Below are 16,343 nucleotides of genomic sequence, written 5' to 3' on the forward strand. Positions count from 1 at the left end.
TTTCTTTCTTTATCTCTTTATTTATTTAATCCCCAGACGTAAAAAAAACACATTCATTTTACATGAACATATGAAGTGTTTCAAAAACATGTTTTCATGCAATCACATGTGATTTTATGTGAAGTTAATGATAACACGTGATAACATGTAAAGCAACATGTGATAACATGAAACTGCACACTTACTAAAAAAGAGGTGCTATCTAGAACCTAAAAGGGTTCTTCCGCTGTCCCCATTGGAGAATCCTTTGTAGAACCCTTTTGGTTCCAAGTAGAAACGTGTTGGGTTACTTGTAGACCAAAAAGTACCTGGATCAAAAATGGTTATCCTATGGGGACAGTTGAAGAACACTTTTGGAACCCATTTTTCTAAGAGTGCACATGAGAAGTGTTCAAAAAACACTTTTTCACACGATTTCACGTGTGAAATTTCATGTGAAATAATGTGATTTTCCACATGTGAAATCATGTGGTTTTTCTGTAAGGGTTTATTTGAACTACCCATCTAGGCCTACAGGGAGTTCACCCGACCTCAATCACCCAACCTCAACCCAATTGAGATGGTTAAGGATGAGTTGGACTGCAGAGTGAAGGACGAGCAGCCAACAAGTGCTCAGCATACTCTTTCAAGACAGTTGGAAAAGCATTCCTCATTAAGCTTGTTGAAATAAAGCCAAGAGTGTGCAATGCCGTCATCAAGGCAAAGGGTGGCCACTTTGAAGAATCTCAAATATAAAATATATTTTGATTTGTTTAACACTTTTTTCTTACTACATGATTCCATATGTGTTATTTCATAGTTTTGATGTCTTAAATATTATTCTACAATGTAGAAAATAGTAAAAATAAAGAAAAATCTTTGAATGAGTAGGTGTGTCCAAACTTTTTAATGGTACTGTATATATATATATATATATATATATGTACATTTTTATATAAAAAACAAGCATAACTTCTCAGGAAACTCTTGACCAAAATCCAAATACTTCTTTAAAAAAGCATGGTCAGAAAATGGCTGCTCTCACACAAATACACTGTAGACTAGTAGGGCCAACAGCAACGAAGCAGTAGCGTAATGACTACACACAGTACCTTCGGCACAAAAGCTCTCATCTGGACACTAAGAGACTAAGAGAGATTAAGACTAACTGGGCCTGATGGGACAGCTCAGAGTTTCTGCTCTTTTCTGTCCATATAGTTCTCTTGGATGGGAGAAAGACGTGAGGCAGGCAAGGATCAAGGAAGGAGGGCGAGGTTAGATCAAGGCATTTCTCTACTTTAACGTGGATTTCAATGTTTTAAATGTATTTTATTCGCTGGCCTGTTAATGGGGATGTTTTATTGACAAAGTTGCGGACAAAAGTGGCAAAAGAGATTATGGCTTTAACAAATACAATTCAATTCCAAACTGTTGCCTGCACATGAAGAGGCATCATTCTCATATAGAAATAGTTTGGCAATTGTGTGTAATCAGAGCAGCAATAGATTTTATTATTTTTGCTCCATTCAACCCACAGATGTAAAAGCATTTTAAACTGACATGGATAATTACTATAATACTCTCAGAAAGGTTTCCATGTCTGAACGCAATTTCAATAATCAAGTGCTGCGCTAGCAATTATTTATCAATAAAATGACTTGCAGAACTTAAAGGGGTGTGGACACACGCAGGCGTCTCTCCGCTTGTTTTCATGCGTGGGAATATTATCTCAAACTAGAATATATTATCCGATTAATTCGCCTGAATACTAAAAGGAAATTGAAATATCAAGCAAACACAAATGTTTGTGACCTGTAATCACCAAGAACAGCGGGAATTTAATTATGTTTTGGGTCTACTGATCAAATTTCAGCTTTTGAGACAATGATTTTGTGCACCTGTGCACAAACATCCGACTGAAAACAAAGCTATTTGAACACAGTTGTACGTTTACTCAACCGTTGCAGTGTTTTTTTCTCTCTCTCTTTCTCTCGCTCTCTCTCACACACACAATGAGGGCCTAAGCATTTGTGGGCCCCACAATTGTGCTCCTCCTGTACTCCCTGTTACCCATGACTGCGTGGCCACGCACGCCTCCAACTCAATCATCAACAGTGGTAGGCCAGATTTCCTGGTGCCAGGAAAATAACCTCTCCCTTAACATCAACAAAACGAAGGAGCTGATTGTGGACTTCAGGAGACAGCAGGGGGAGCACGCCTCCATCCACATCGATGGGGCCACAGTGGAGAAGGTGAAAAGCTTCAAGTTCCTCGGCATACATAGCACCGGTGATTTAAAATGGTCCTCCCACACAGACAGTGTGGTGAAGAAAATGCAACAGTGCATTTTCAACCTCAGGAGGCTGAAGAAATGTGGCTTGGCCCCTAAGACCCTCACAAACTTTTACAGATGCACCATTGAGAGCATCCTGTCAGGCTATGTCACAGCCTGGCATGGCAACCGCCCCGGTCAGCCTAACGCATCACCGGGAGCACACTGCCTGCCCTTCAGGATATCTACAGCACCTGGTGTCAAAGGAAGGTCAAGAAGATCAACAAGGACCTCAGCCACCTGAGCCACGGCTTGTTCACCCAGCTACCACCCAGAAGGCGAGGTCAGTACAGGTGCATCAAAGCTGGGACCGAGACACTGAAAAACAGATTCTATCTCAAGGCCATCAGACTGTTAAATAGCCATCACTAGCCGGCCTCCACCCAGTACCCTGCCCCTAACTTAGTCACTGTCACTAGCCGGCTACCACCCGGTTACTCATCCCTGAACCTTAGAGGCTGCTGCCCTATGTACATAGACATGGAACACTGGTCACTAATAATGTTTACATACTGTTTTACCCATTTCATATGTTTATACTGTATTCTAGTCAAGTCCAACCTATTCAACTATTGCTGTATATACACTATTCTATCCACATTTCCTGAATGCTCAAATTCTAATAGTTCACCTAATTTCAGTTTATGTAAAAACAAACAAGCAAGTATAATGTAGAGAAACATTGTACCACCGAAACCACTATGAAATATATTTTACATAACCAAAAATACTGTATTTTAAGATGTTTGAAGCTGGTGTACAAAACTGAAAGTAAAAGATGCAGAAACGAAACTTAACAATGGAAATAATAAAAATAGCACATAGAACAGATCTACTGCTTCTTTGACATGCTTTCAATAAGGATGACAGATCTTTAACTCAAATGTCTATGTGCATTTGGTCGTCACCCAAAAAGTTACATATCGCAGCTTTAAAGGCATGGTTCTGGAATGCAACGTTTTAGAAATAAGACCTTACAGAACTTCTGCAATTCAAGGTTCCATGGGGAATATTTTACGCTCAGAAACTTGCATATTTTCTCCCGACAATTTTAGTTGTGAAACTATCCATGTACAAGACTGAATTGTAGACATTTAGTTCCCTCTACTGGATATTGTAGGTACAGTAAATGTTGTGTATTTTCCATGGGGATTATGGGTACAGCATCGGACAGTTACATAAGTTTGCCGGAAGAACCACACAGGAGAATGCATATTGCTTTCTATCAAAATCCAGAATGAAAATTATACTATATCGTTTTGCTTTCGCAGGTGCGTTGGCATGATGCAGCGGTTTACATGTATCGCCACGTGCCGTGAGCTCCGCGGGTTAGTAAAGCGCTCATACGTGTCATCGCTGGCCTCCCCCTTGAATAGGACCTATTCCACGATGCCAAAACAGCCCCTATGCCGTTCATCGACGTCTATCTATACGTGCACCGCGGGTCCGCTTGGAGAACCGACCGCACGATGTAGCTTGCATAACTTGCGGCGACAAAGTGGGGTTTTCTCTCATGAGAAATACAGACACTACTGCACAGAGAGCGAGAATGAACGGAAGCGCACTGGCGGCCATGGTCATCATGGCATCACAGTTGTTGGCATCCCTGATCCACTCACGTGGATTCGGAATAAAGTCCACATCTACCTGATAGAACTCTATTTTCAATTGGGCATTAACAATGTGGAATTTGACAATGGAGTCAAGCAGGTATGGTTTCTCAGGTGTTATATATAGGCTGCTCTTTGGTATATCATTGTATCCCTTATTTGATAAGGGTTATGGCAGCTTTATGATAGGGTCATAACTCACTGTATTCATCATATTTCTGGTCTTTGCAATAGGCACTGGTCCATGTCTCCACCATGATGTCCAATGGCAACTTTGAGGAGCTGAGAGGGTTGGTATCAACAGAGGTAGCCTACTCATACCATCTCCAAAGTCCGATTTTATATTAATCTAAATGAGTCTATTGTAAAGACAAAGTGTTGTGTCCTGTTTTAGATTCCTCTATCAGTTTTCTGACGAATCAATGGCCCCGATTATAGCCACGTCCCATAAGCTGTGTCTTATCTGGTTTCATTTCAGATGGTGGTCTATGCGCAACAGAGGTGTAGGGCTCTCTCAGAAACCCAAAGAAGACATCTAGCTATCTCATTGGACGATATTATATTTATTCTGCCAGAGGAAGTTTCCATAGTTTTTGATTCAAATGGTATTGCTGTGTGTGTGTGTGTGTGTGTGTGTGTGTGTGTGTGTGTGTGTGTGTGTGTGTGTGTGTGTGTGTGTGTGTGTGTGTGTGTGTGTGTGTGTGTGTGTGTGTGTGCGTGCGTGCGTGCGTGTGTGTGTGAGTTAGTGTGATACATAACTTTGTCCTACTTCACTGTTTCTGTATATTTGTCTTTAGTTAACTCTGTTTTCCTACTTTCTCTGTTATTCTTAGGTAGGAAGTTTTGCTTCATTGTGATGAGGTTCTGGCATATGTCCACTGCTGATGTTCCTGAGGACCCGGAGAGTACCAAGATATTCAAAATGGCCGCCACTGAAGAAGACGGCCCACAGAAGAAGATAGTGACAGCTGTCTATGAGTAAGCATGGCATCCAACTAATCAATATTCATTTCACACATCCAAATGTTTGGATTATAATTATTAAGTCTCCCTAAATTTTACTTAAATATGTTTAAATATGAATGAAATACTTTTTAGTGCTGTGTCTCCACCAATTCTTAATCTCTTAATCTATCTTGATGGATAAACAAAGAGATTTGATATGCGAGAGTTTGTCAATATTTTCTTTACTTTCTCCATGTCTGTGAACCCACAATAAGTAATGGAAACATTTAACCAAGAGACTTAATTTTCTGCATCTCATAGAGAAAGGTTGGGGGCATACAAACCTCTACATGAGATAGTTAGTTATATTGTGTATAAAGAAAGCACATTGTAGTTGCTCTTGATTCTTTTATATATTTTTTTGTATTACGTCTCATAGTATTGTAGTGTGTTATGGCAGCCATGTTGACAGTGTAATGAATGTGTTATATCACTTCCTAAGTGCTATAAAAGTATGCCTATGGATAACCAATTGAAGAGAAATCTTCAGTGCTGCAACTTCTGATTTGGTCTGAATCACTTACGCGATTTGCTCCAAGCACAATGACAGGAATTAAATCCACCTCCGATCCACGGAGTAGGATCAAGCTTCTTCTCCCATTCCTGATCAGAAATCCCGTTAGGAATTGGACCACACGGTTTGGTTGTCATACCTAATACCCACCTATCTAGTTGGCCAGAATCTCACTCTCATTGTTTCAGGTCTTAAACTCTTTTCTAAAAGCCTGTCATACTTCCTATGTTTACCCTTTCATTGCTGAGACACAGTTTGGCAGGATAAGAGAGCTCTGTTAAGATGCTTCACCTTATGTTCAAGGTGATGGTGGGAAGATTAGTTTGGTTGTTTGTCAGCATTGGTTTCAATGGTCTTCCCTCAGCTGTTTGGAAACAACTTTTCTCATCTTCAAAAGTATACTCCATAAACAATATTTGTCATCACACTCTCTTGCTCTCTCTCTGTCTCATTCACTCTACTTCTCTTGTCGCTTTGCAGAGGTGCTAAAACACCATAGAACAATCTAAAGCAATTCCTATTAAATCTAATTTTAATGTGTTTCTCTCCCTCTCCCCCCTTTCTCTCTCTCTCTCTCTCCCCTCAGATTCCACCGGGAGCTGACCAGGGGAGCTGAACCTGATTGGACAGTCACTAACATCTGGCACTGGCACTGGAAACAGATTGGGTGATTGGACAAGACCCATGAATACCTCTGTCACCAGGATACAGCATCAGACCAAGCATACACAGCACCGTTTACCTAATTCAGTTCCGACAACATTCAACTCAACAAAACATTATTAACCAACAGGACTTCAATCAGCAGGACCATTGTACTCAGCCAAGCGCACCCAAACTCAACTGAACCATTACAAGTCAACAGAAGAGTCACATTGAGTCCTAGCTGCTTTGTAGGGTGGACTGGATGGAACCAGAGCCATACACACTGAAATACAGATGTATTATTTCTCCCTAAGTTCTCCAATCTGAGGTTTGTTGGAAACAATAGACTTTATCTGAATCTCCTCAGCATGAACAATTAGTGCCTACAATATCCCTGCTGTTACAGTTTGTCCCAGAACCAAATAAACTGCTTCATGGTGATACTGTATGAGCTTTTGTCTCTTTGAAAGAGTATCACAGGTTTAAACTGTTGTTCTGTATTGTCCAGAAACAACTTAGTTGTCTGATTATTCAGAAGTAAAATTGATGCCACATAGCATCTATAAAGGTAGGACACAATGAATAAACACAACGATCCTCAGCAGAAGGGGGCGATAGTGTTACACAAATCACAATATGAATGAGTGTTTATTGAAAGCTGTTGGATAATAACTGGCAAGTCCCTTTATCCTCGTATAGGTGTTTATATGATACACATTTTACACGAGTGACCTCGGTTTAGTTTTGGAAAAAACATTGATAGGATAGTATACACATACCGGTCCCACTTTAAAGGAAGTACAACTTGTAAAGGCTTTATATAGCATAAATTCTTCACAAATAATCTATAAGCACATGTCATACAAAGTGTGTTATGTCACATTTGGCAATTCACCCTACAGTGGTAATGGCCATGTCACCTTTAATGCATCAGTTATAGAGTATGACAGATGCTTAGATGATTTGTGAAGCCTTTATGCTAGGAAGCCTTTATGTATGCTATTTAAAGCCTTTTTAAGTTGTACTTTGTTTCAAGTGGGACCCAAATATCTGACATTATGATTAAATATCACAAAGGAATCACAGATGTCGGTGTACTGTAATGTATTATACCAGGGACAAAATCAAACATCCTCTATCAGGCCATCATTGTAAATAAGAATTTGTCCTTAACTGACTTGCCTAGTTAAATAAATGTTAAATAAAATACAATCTAAAAAAATAACACCGACAGGCTATTGAACGCTGTGTCATCCAATTCTGTCAACTCTTAAATCACACTATTAATGATGCATCAAATAGAGAGACAATTCCTTCATTAGCAAGCATTCATTCATGCATAATGAAATATGGGTGTGGATTATTATAATTTCCAGGCGTGGTAATATGGGCAGGTGCGTAGGGGGTTCTGGTTAGAGACGCTTCCTGGTTATTCCTAATGTGATTATGAGTGTGGATCGCTTTACTTATGTTAAAATGCTAGTGAATATGTTTATAGCATATTAGCCAATTCACCACGCCAGGGTGTCAGATTGTTAAATGGTCATTTACAGTAGTAGAATAATTCAAGTGATAAATCACAGACAAAAGCTAATGTGTTGTGTTTATTAACACATATTTCTGTGTTGTTGGGATTTGACATGGATTAGTGTATGCACACTGTACCTTTTATTCATCTGGTTATTCAAGTTGATATTGTTCTCCAAACAATTACTTCAATATGCCGTCAGTACAGTAGGTGGGTGTTTTCGCACGCCTGTGTGCATGTACGCACGCCTGTGTGTTTGTGTGTCTAAGGCTAGGATTGACAGATTGACATTATAACACTGACTAAAGTAAATGTGTGTGTAAATCTAATCAAAGAGTGCGACAGAATAAATAAGACTTCAAATGATAAGACTACGATGGCATGATGGTACTCATAATTCTCAATATTTACTTAGGTTTCAGGAGTAGATACTGTGTATTATCACATGCAGGAAGGGTAAGCATTCAGTTAGCAGTAGTTAGAAGCAGAAAAAAGGTATGACTTATTCGAGAGCTTATTGCTCTCTACATAAGAAAATACATTATAGTCCACAATCAAAAAATAATTTTAATGACAGTTAATATGACAATTAATAGTTATTCTCACAGGAAAAAAAGAAGAATAACACTTATGTAGTATATGTAATACTTGAAGTACTTTCTTTCACGGAATAGATACTGAGGTGGTAAAAGATACTATTCAGATTTAATTAGCTTGAATTTCCTTTAGAACGTCCCGGAAAATCTCCACACACACGTCCCCAGTGGGGTGTCTCATGGATGCCAGTTTCCACACCTCCTCAAATGTCTCCGCGGAAATACTCACGCCCACATTTCGGAATATGTCAGCAATCTGAAAAGGAAATTGAGGCGGAAATAAGAATCAGAAGATGTCTTTCACAAATGATTTGCTTATGCTCCGTCCTATTTCGATAACATTTTGTGTCAATCACTTCTCCAATGGTAGAATTGTTCATACCAATTATAATTTTTTAAAACAACATTTTTTTCCTACATTTTGAATGCTGTAACAAAATCCCACAAAACCTCCACATGGTACTGTGTGTCCCAGTGCTATTCTATAAAATCTACTAGACCATATCTTTCTTTCTCTCCCTTGATTCTTCAGTGGGTTCATTGGTATTCTGTACCTCCTCTTTGGTTCGGGGGCAGAAGAAGTGCTCCTTGTGGACTCCCCTTAGGGAGTGCAGCGCAGGATACAGGAGGTCAAAGGCCGTGGTCTGGTCACCGTAGTTAGTGCTGTCGCTGACGCGCTTGATCCGCGGGGCCGCCAGGTCGGTGCGCACTGTGGGAGTCCCGTACATACGATAGTCTAAGTGGAAAGATGTCATAATTAAACAGTGAGAATGTGATTCACACAATGTAGAGAAGCAGGGGGAAAAGGACTACCAGTCCATTGTAATGCAAAGATACAAATGTCAGAAATCGTGTGCTGAATCTCGGAGAAATGTCCGTCCCTCAATTTTTTTTGAGAAGTATGGGAATTACACTACCATTCAAACGTTTGGAGTCACTTAGAAATGTCCTTGTTTTTGAAAGAAAAGCAGATTTTTTTGTCCATTAAAATAACATCAAATTGATCAGAAATACAGTGTAGACATTGTTGATGTTGTAAATGACTATTGTAGCTGGAAATGGCTGATTTTTATGGAATATCTACATAGGTGCACAGAGGCCAATTATCAGCAACCAACCCTCAAAACACCAGTCTCAACGTCAACAGTGAAGAGGCGACTTCGGGATGCTTTCCTTCTTGGCAGAGTTGCAAAGAAAAAGCCATATCTCAGACTGGCCAATAAAAAGAAAAGATTAAGATGGGCAAAAGAACAGACACTGGACAGAGGAACTCTGCCAAGAAGGCCAGCATCCCGGAGTCACCTCTTCACTGTTGACGTTGAGACTGGTGTTTTGCGGGTATTATTTAATGAAGCTGCCAGTTGAGGACTTGTGAGGCGTCTGTTTCTCAAACTAGACACTCTAATGTACTTGTCCTCTTGCTCAGTTGTGCACCGGGGCCTCCCACTCCTCTTTCTCTTCTGGTTAGAGCCAGTTTGCAATGTTCTGTGAAGGGAGTAGTACACAGCGTTGTACCAGATAGTCAGTTTCTTGGCATTTTCTTGCATGGAATAGCCTTCATTTCTCAGAACAAGAATAGACTAATGCGTTTCAGAAGAGAAGTCTTTGCTTCTGGCCATTTTGAGCCTGTAGTCAAATCCACAAATGCTGATGCTCCAGATACGCAACTAGTCTAAAGAAGGCCAGTTTTATTGCTTCTTTGAAATCAGCAAAACAGTTTTTGTCGGTGCTAACAATTGCAAAAGGGTTTTCTAATGATCAATTAGCGTTTTAAAATGATCAACTTGGATTAGCTAACACAACGTGCCATTGGACACTGTGTAGCTGTTTCCAGCTACACAAGTCATTTACAACATTAACAATGGCTACACTGTATTTCTGATCAATCTGATGTTATTTTCAAATGGACAAAAAAAAAATGGCTTTTCTTTCAAAAACAGGAAATATCTTAGTGACACCAAACTTTTGAACGGTAGTGTATATCAAATTCTTCATGCATCTTTCACCTAAATATATATTTACTGTAGTTTGAGGTAAACCTGGACAGTGAAGTGTTACAAGACAACACAACCACAACTGACCAGTTGTAGGGAGACCACCCACGACAGCCCGGATGAGAGAGGAGGAGGTGACGAAGCGGTCCTGGATGGTCCTGGGTCTGTTGAGGGTCTTGGGGGTCTTCAGCATGCTGCCCACCTCTGCAGGCTCCAGGTCCTCCGGTCTGGCCAAAGCCTCTGAGGCTGCAGGTCTCACAGGGAGAGTCTCTCTCTGCATGTTATCTGGGGCTGTGCTGGTCTTACACTCTGAGGTAGAGTTGTCAATCAAAAGGGAATAGAATTACTGCCAGTCCACCAATCACAGAACGTTGACTTGAATGGGAATGAGCCTTCTAGTAATTATATTTCTATGCTTAGACACTGTAACTAACCACTGGTCAGAATGCGCTGCTCCACTTTACTGATGGGCATTTTGTCCTTCCAGTTGAGGAAGTTGGCAAACTCCAGAAAGTTGATGAGTCCGTCTTTGTCCACGTCACAGTACTCCATCAAGTCATCCAGCATCGGCCCACTCAGGTCCAGGTTAAACTGACGACACACGTCCCGCAGGTCCTCCTTGTCGATCACACCCTGACCCTTCTGTGGAGTCGCACACACACACACACACACACACACACACAAACGCACGCACGTAGCACACACACAGACAGACTGAACAGAGGTTGTGTCTATCTCAAACCAACATAATATTATCAAAGACAGTACAGTATGAAGATATCTAGAAACTGATTCTCCAATAGAAATCCCAGATCATGCTTGTAGGCAATGTCATGGCGACGTTGGTTAGCTAAGCTCATGCGCAGAAACATCTCATCAGGTCTAATGGAAGTCTCACGCCAAACTGTGCATGTGCAGGCAATCAAATCAGAGGCACTCCTTCGATATTAAGTAGTTTTTTATGAAAATGCGTCAGCCACTTTCACAAAGTTGGAGTACTAACATGGTCAGCTACTTTCGACATTGGCTTGAATCTAGGTTGTTCCTTTAGATTCCAGGAAAACTAAGGAGTCAACAACTAAGAAATCATTTTTCACTTCTCCCATTGACTTGCAGACCCCAAACTTATGTCTGGTCGGTCGAGTCTGCTTCGCAAAGCTTTCCCAGAAGTATTGCGATGTTGTATTATCAAGTTGATACAGTATATACAATGCATTCAGACACCTTTGTTTTTTCCACATTGTTACGATACATTGTTACGATACATATTTTTATTCTAAAATGTATTAAATAGTTTATTCCACCTCATCAATCTTCACAAAATACCCCATAATGACAAAGCAAAAACAGGTTTAGACATTTTTGCAAATGTATTAAATTTTTTTTTTAAATCTACATTTACATAAGTATTCAGACCCTTTACTCAGTACTTTGTTGAAGCGCATTTGGCAGGAATAGCAGCCTTGAGTCTTCTTGGGTATGATGCTACAAGCTTGGCACACCTGTATTTGGGGAGTTTCTGCCATTCTTCTCTGCAGATCCTCTCAAGCTCTGTCAGGTTGGGTGTGGAGCGGCTCAGCACAGCTATTTTCAGGTCTTTCCAGAGATGTTAGATCGGGTTCAAGTCTGGGCTCTGGCTGAGCAACTCAGGGACATTCAGAGACTTATCTCAAAGCCACTTCTGTGTTGTCTTGGCTGTGTGCTTAGGGTTATTGTCCTGTTGGAAGGTGAACCTTCGCCCCAGTCTGAGGTCCTCAGCGCTCTGGAGCAGGTTTTCATCAAGGATCGCTCTGTACTTTTCTCCATTCATCTTTCCCTCTATCCTGAATAGTCCCCCAGTCCCTGCCGCTGAAAAACATACCCACAGCACGATGCTGCCACCACCACCATAGGGATGATGCCAGGTGTTCTCCAGACGTGACACAACATTCAGGTCAAAGAGTTCAATCTTGGTTTCATCAGACCAAATAATCTTGTTTTTCATGGTCTGAGAGTCCTTTAGGTGCATTTTGGCAAACTCCAAGCGGGCTGTCATGTGCCTTTTACTGAAGAATGGCTTCCGCCTGGTTACTACCATAAAGGCCTGATTAGTGAAGTGCTGCAGAGATTGTTGTCCTTCTGGGAGGTTCTCCCATCTCCACAGAAGAACTCTGAAACTCTGTCAGAGTGACAATCAGGTTCTTGGTCACCTCCCTGGCTTAGACCCTTCTCCCCCAATTCCTCTGTTTGGCCAGGCGGCCAGCTCTAGGAAGAGTCTTGGCGGTACCAAACTTCTTCCATTTAAGAATGATGGAGGCCACTGTGTTCATGGGGATCTCCAATGCTGCAGACATTTTTTTGGTACCCTTCCCCAGATCTGTGCCTCGACACAATCCTGTCTTGGATCTCTACAGAAAATTCCTTCGACCTCATGGCTTGGTTTTTGCTCTGACATGCACTGTCAACTGTGGGACCTTATATAGGCAGGTGTGTGCCTTTACAAATCATGTCCAATTAATTAAATTTACCATAGGTGGACTCCAATCAAGTTGTAGACACATCTCAAGGATGATCAATGGAAACAGGATGCACCTGAGCTCAATTTCGAGTCTCATAGCAAAGGGTCTGGATACTTAAGTAAATAAGGTATTTGTTTTTTTATTTGTAATAAATTTGTAAAGTTTTCTAAAAACACGTTTTTGCTTTGTCATTATGGGGTATTGTGTGTAGATTGATGAGGATTTATTTATTTATTTAATCCATTTTAGAATAAGGCTGTAACGTAACAAAATGTGGAAAAAGTCAAGGGGTACCTTCCGAATGCACTGTTTGTTACCTTGTCGTAGTGCCTGAAGGCCTGCAGCAGGGAGTTAAAGTGGTGGAAGTTGACCTTCTTGAGGTGCTGGCGTACAGCACTGACCAGGGTGCGCTGTCTGTCTGTGCCTTTCTGGTACTCTGCTGGAGGGGTTGAGTGGAGAAGGTCACCCGCACCTGTGGAGAAAGTTAAACCAAATTCTTCATCTTCAAACAATAACAAAAGGCTTACATTTTGGTCACCCCTCTAGACTACATTATAGCTTGACCCATTTTTACCAATTTCATACTGGCATTGTAATAGAAAACTCAATATGTGTCCTTTTATGAATATGTGTCCTTTTATTAATTCAAATTTGACTCACCAAAGTCATCTGGCCGCATCAAGATTCCAAATGTGTGACCTGCTGGCACTTTCAATGTGTCTGCTATGCTGTAAAAGGCCGGGAACAGAGGAATTAAAGCTGCTGTAGTAGCTTGGCATGAGTTGTGCAATACACAGGTCTGGAACGTACACTGAACAGGCATTTAACTAGATCTGCATTAAAGAGTTAATGTGATAGACTTACGGGTCATGCACCTTGCCAATCTGTGGCTGTGTCCTTTCCCTGAAGTCATCACATCTCCGAGAAACAAACTTTGCACTGTTATGCCTATTGGAAAAATAGCAGTACACAAATCAACATTTGATGTCATGACTGTTGGCAATGCATTGTGTGACACTGAATGGTGATGAGCGATAAGAAGTCAAGTGTTTTGAATAAACATAAGGTAAGATAAGTGCTTACTTCTGAGTATCACACAACCAGTGGAGAGATTTGGAGACACTGCGTCCATCGTTGTGGTGGGGAGTAGGCACTCCGAACCTGCCGTCCTTTCCATAATGGCTCCACTTGTATTTCCTATCAACCTGTTCACCTGGGACACAACACAGTTATGATGGATTTACCCAGGCTAAAATCAAACAGAGAAATATCGACTTGTGTGTTTAACCACTGGCTATGGTGTTTTTTCAGAAATGTGTCTGAAAATTATGGGTGTTAAATCAATGTGTAAAACAACATATTGAATAGCATATAAATGACTTTCAAGACAAAATGAAGTCCCCATTTGAACACTGTCAGAACCAAAGAGAGACAAATGTCCACAATACTCACCGACAAAGTAGGCATTGTGGGAGCGGATATAAGACTGGTGTCCCTCCTGAGCCTCTGTCGCCACCTGCTCTGCACTTTTAGGTGGGTTGATAATCACACCTGCAGCTGCACCTGGATCAGAAGGAACACACTTGTACATGAAGGCTTGTGGATATGTCTTTCAGTCATAATATGAATGTTCATTGTGACACATTGTAGCTTCTAGGGTCTTTCTTTATTGTCTGACTCACTGTTGGGGGATTTCACACCAAATGTGGCGTTGCCAATGTCGAGACAATTTGGAAGCCCAGGGCTTTGATCATGTGACCTGCCCAGGGGGGCTTTTTGATTGGTGGAATACCCAGCTTCACTGAGCTGCTGTAACCTCTGTTGATAGATGGTCTTAGGTGGTGGGTTGATCACTAATCCACCCTGTAGGAAATACAGGAACAAATGCAACCATATCAATTCCATGAATTAATGTGTGGATGATCTCTACCATGTTAAATGCATCTACAGATGTAGGATCTTCATTTTAGCCAGTTTGCTACAGCAGGAAAACAATCCTGCAACAGGAAATTTGAATTATTATGTGGACCCTAATTCATTTTCTGTAGCGTTTGATACATTTTTTGTTAGGGCAAATCAAGTCTGGAAATTAGAAACTTTAGAAGCATTTTTAAACCATGAAAACACTACAAGTTTGCATTTCCTGTCATGCAGTAAAAATTCTCAGCAACAAAATAGTGATCAAATTAAGATCCTACATCTGTAACATGAAAACCTGAGGCTAGTTAGCTTAAAACTCACTATACATGTCTGTTTATTTAGGCCTCTACTCACAGAAATAGAAGCTTGGCTGCTCACTCCATGAACTAGAGTACTGGCAATATCAGGGTCGTTGGCTTTCCCATGGAACACTCGGATAGCCCCTGCACCTGGGCGTGTTGTGTTGAGAAACTTCCTCACTACTGGTGGGGTTTGGGGCTTTAAAATGAAGGTGTGAGACAGTGAATATACACCCACACAAACAGACACATGCACTTGTGCACAATCCCCCCCTAAACATGCTGCTGAGGCAAAAAGGAGAATGACAAAGGACTGCACTGTATATCCCAGGCACGTCAGATCCTATTGTATATTGCCATTCAGGACAGTTTGGTAGTGATGTTAATTAAGTTAGTGTGTTGATCTAGCTATATCATATTTATGTTTATTATTTGGCAGCACGATCTCAACTTACCTTGGGTGATATTTCTTGTAAGCAAGCCTTAGCTCTGTCACCTACAGGAATAAGTTTCCCAGCCTAGGTGACATGGGGATATCATAGACATACAGTATGGTAACATGCATTTACAGTAGACCGCATCATATACGCACATCTTGCGAGATAAAATAGTTACCAGATTAATCAGTCAAACGCAAAGAAATAACTAGGCTACCAAGCCTATTTGCTTGTTACCCTTCGAATATTCGGTAAACTTTCGGTGTATTTCCAGGTGTTGGTTGCATTCTTTTCTATCATATTCATATCGTTAGCGTATCGACAAGTTGCTATAAAAAATATGTAGCCTACTCAACACGGGTTTACATGTCTAGTTGCTAGTTACAATGTTTCATTCTGAAGAGAGAAGCTTAAGATGGCTACTTTGTATCAAATTCCAGGACATTCTGATAGAATGTTTATCTCGAGTCACATGGCAACCGCCACTAGGAAACCGAGGCTTGATCTGATTGGTGCTATAATTATAGGCTTACTGTGCAAGAGTTCTAGAATAAAGACAACAAAATTATACCTTGTGATAATTACTATGGCAATATAAATAAATAAAATAATAAATACAAATACATAAAAATGTAAAAAAACAACATTTTTAAAATGTATTTTTTACTATGCGGGGAAAATATGACTCCAGCGTAAAGAGGTCAATCGAACTCGATCAAAACAATGGAATTGACATGGACACGCGTGTGGAAAAGATCTGTGAGGGAAATATCCCAATCTTCTCATTACCTCTCAGCAAAATGTGCCTACATTTAGGCTATTGTTTGTGTATTCCACACTATGTTGAGGTAAAAATTGGAGTATAATGCTTGTATAGATGTCAACCCCAGCACATGTTCATGTCATTGTCACCAATCAACGACAGACTACCACTACTGATTTCTGCATGCTAGCTATGCTAACCAGTTTATCTGAAAGGGAGTTAG

General features: G+C 40.7%; 2 protein-coding genes across 2 annotated transcripts; one reads left to right on the forward strand and one right to left on the reverse strand.

Moving 5' to 3' along the window:
• The first annotated feature begins 3,453 nt into the window (after positions 1-3,453).
• si:dkey-82o10.4 (m-AAA protease-interacting protein 1, mitochondrial) lies at positions 3,454-6,531 on the forward strand. The gene is made up of 5 exons (XM_021594415.2): positions 3,454-4,021; positions 4,156-4,227; positions 4,400-4,526; positions 4,755-4,899; positions 6,027-6,531. The coding sequence occupies exons 1-5, from the start codon at positions 3,593-3,595 to the stop codon at positions 6,109-6,111; spliced, it is 858 nt and encodes a 285-aa protein (XP_021450090.2). The 5' UTR covers positions 3,454-3,592; the 3' UTR covers positions 6,112-6,531.
• Positions 6,532-8,162: 1,631 nt separating this feature from the next.
• Positions 8,163-15,931, reverse strand: LOC110515528 (EF-hand domain family, member B). The gene is made up of 13 exons (XM_021594403.2): positions 15,595-15,931; positions 15,376-15,438; positions 14,976-15,119; positions 14,384-14,564; positions 14,154-14,264; positions 13,785-13,914; positions 13,566-13,649; positions 13,362-13,429; positions 13,019-13,173; positions 10,638-10,845; positions 10,291-10,512; positions 8,764-8,945; positions 8,163-8,465 (listed from the first exon to the last, which is right to left on the reverse strand). Exons 1-13 carry the CDS (start codon positions 15,661-15,663, stop codon positions 8,319-8,321), a joined length of 1,764 nt encoding a protein of 587 aa, XP_021450078.2. The 5' UTR covers positions 15,664-15,931; the 3' UTR covers positions 8,163-8,318.
• Positions 15,932-16,343: the final 412 nt, after the last annotated feature.

The sequence above is a fragment of the Oncorhynchus mykiss genome, chromosome 3 (genome assembly GCF_013265735.2).
Source record: "Oncorhynchus mykiss isolate Arlee chromosome 3, USDA_OmykA_1.1, whole genome shotgun sequence".
NCBI classification, from domain to species: Eukaryota; Metazoa; Chordata; class Actinopteri; order Salmoniformes; family Salmonidae; genus Oncorhynchus; species Oncorhynchus mykiss.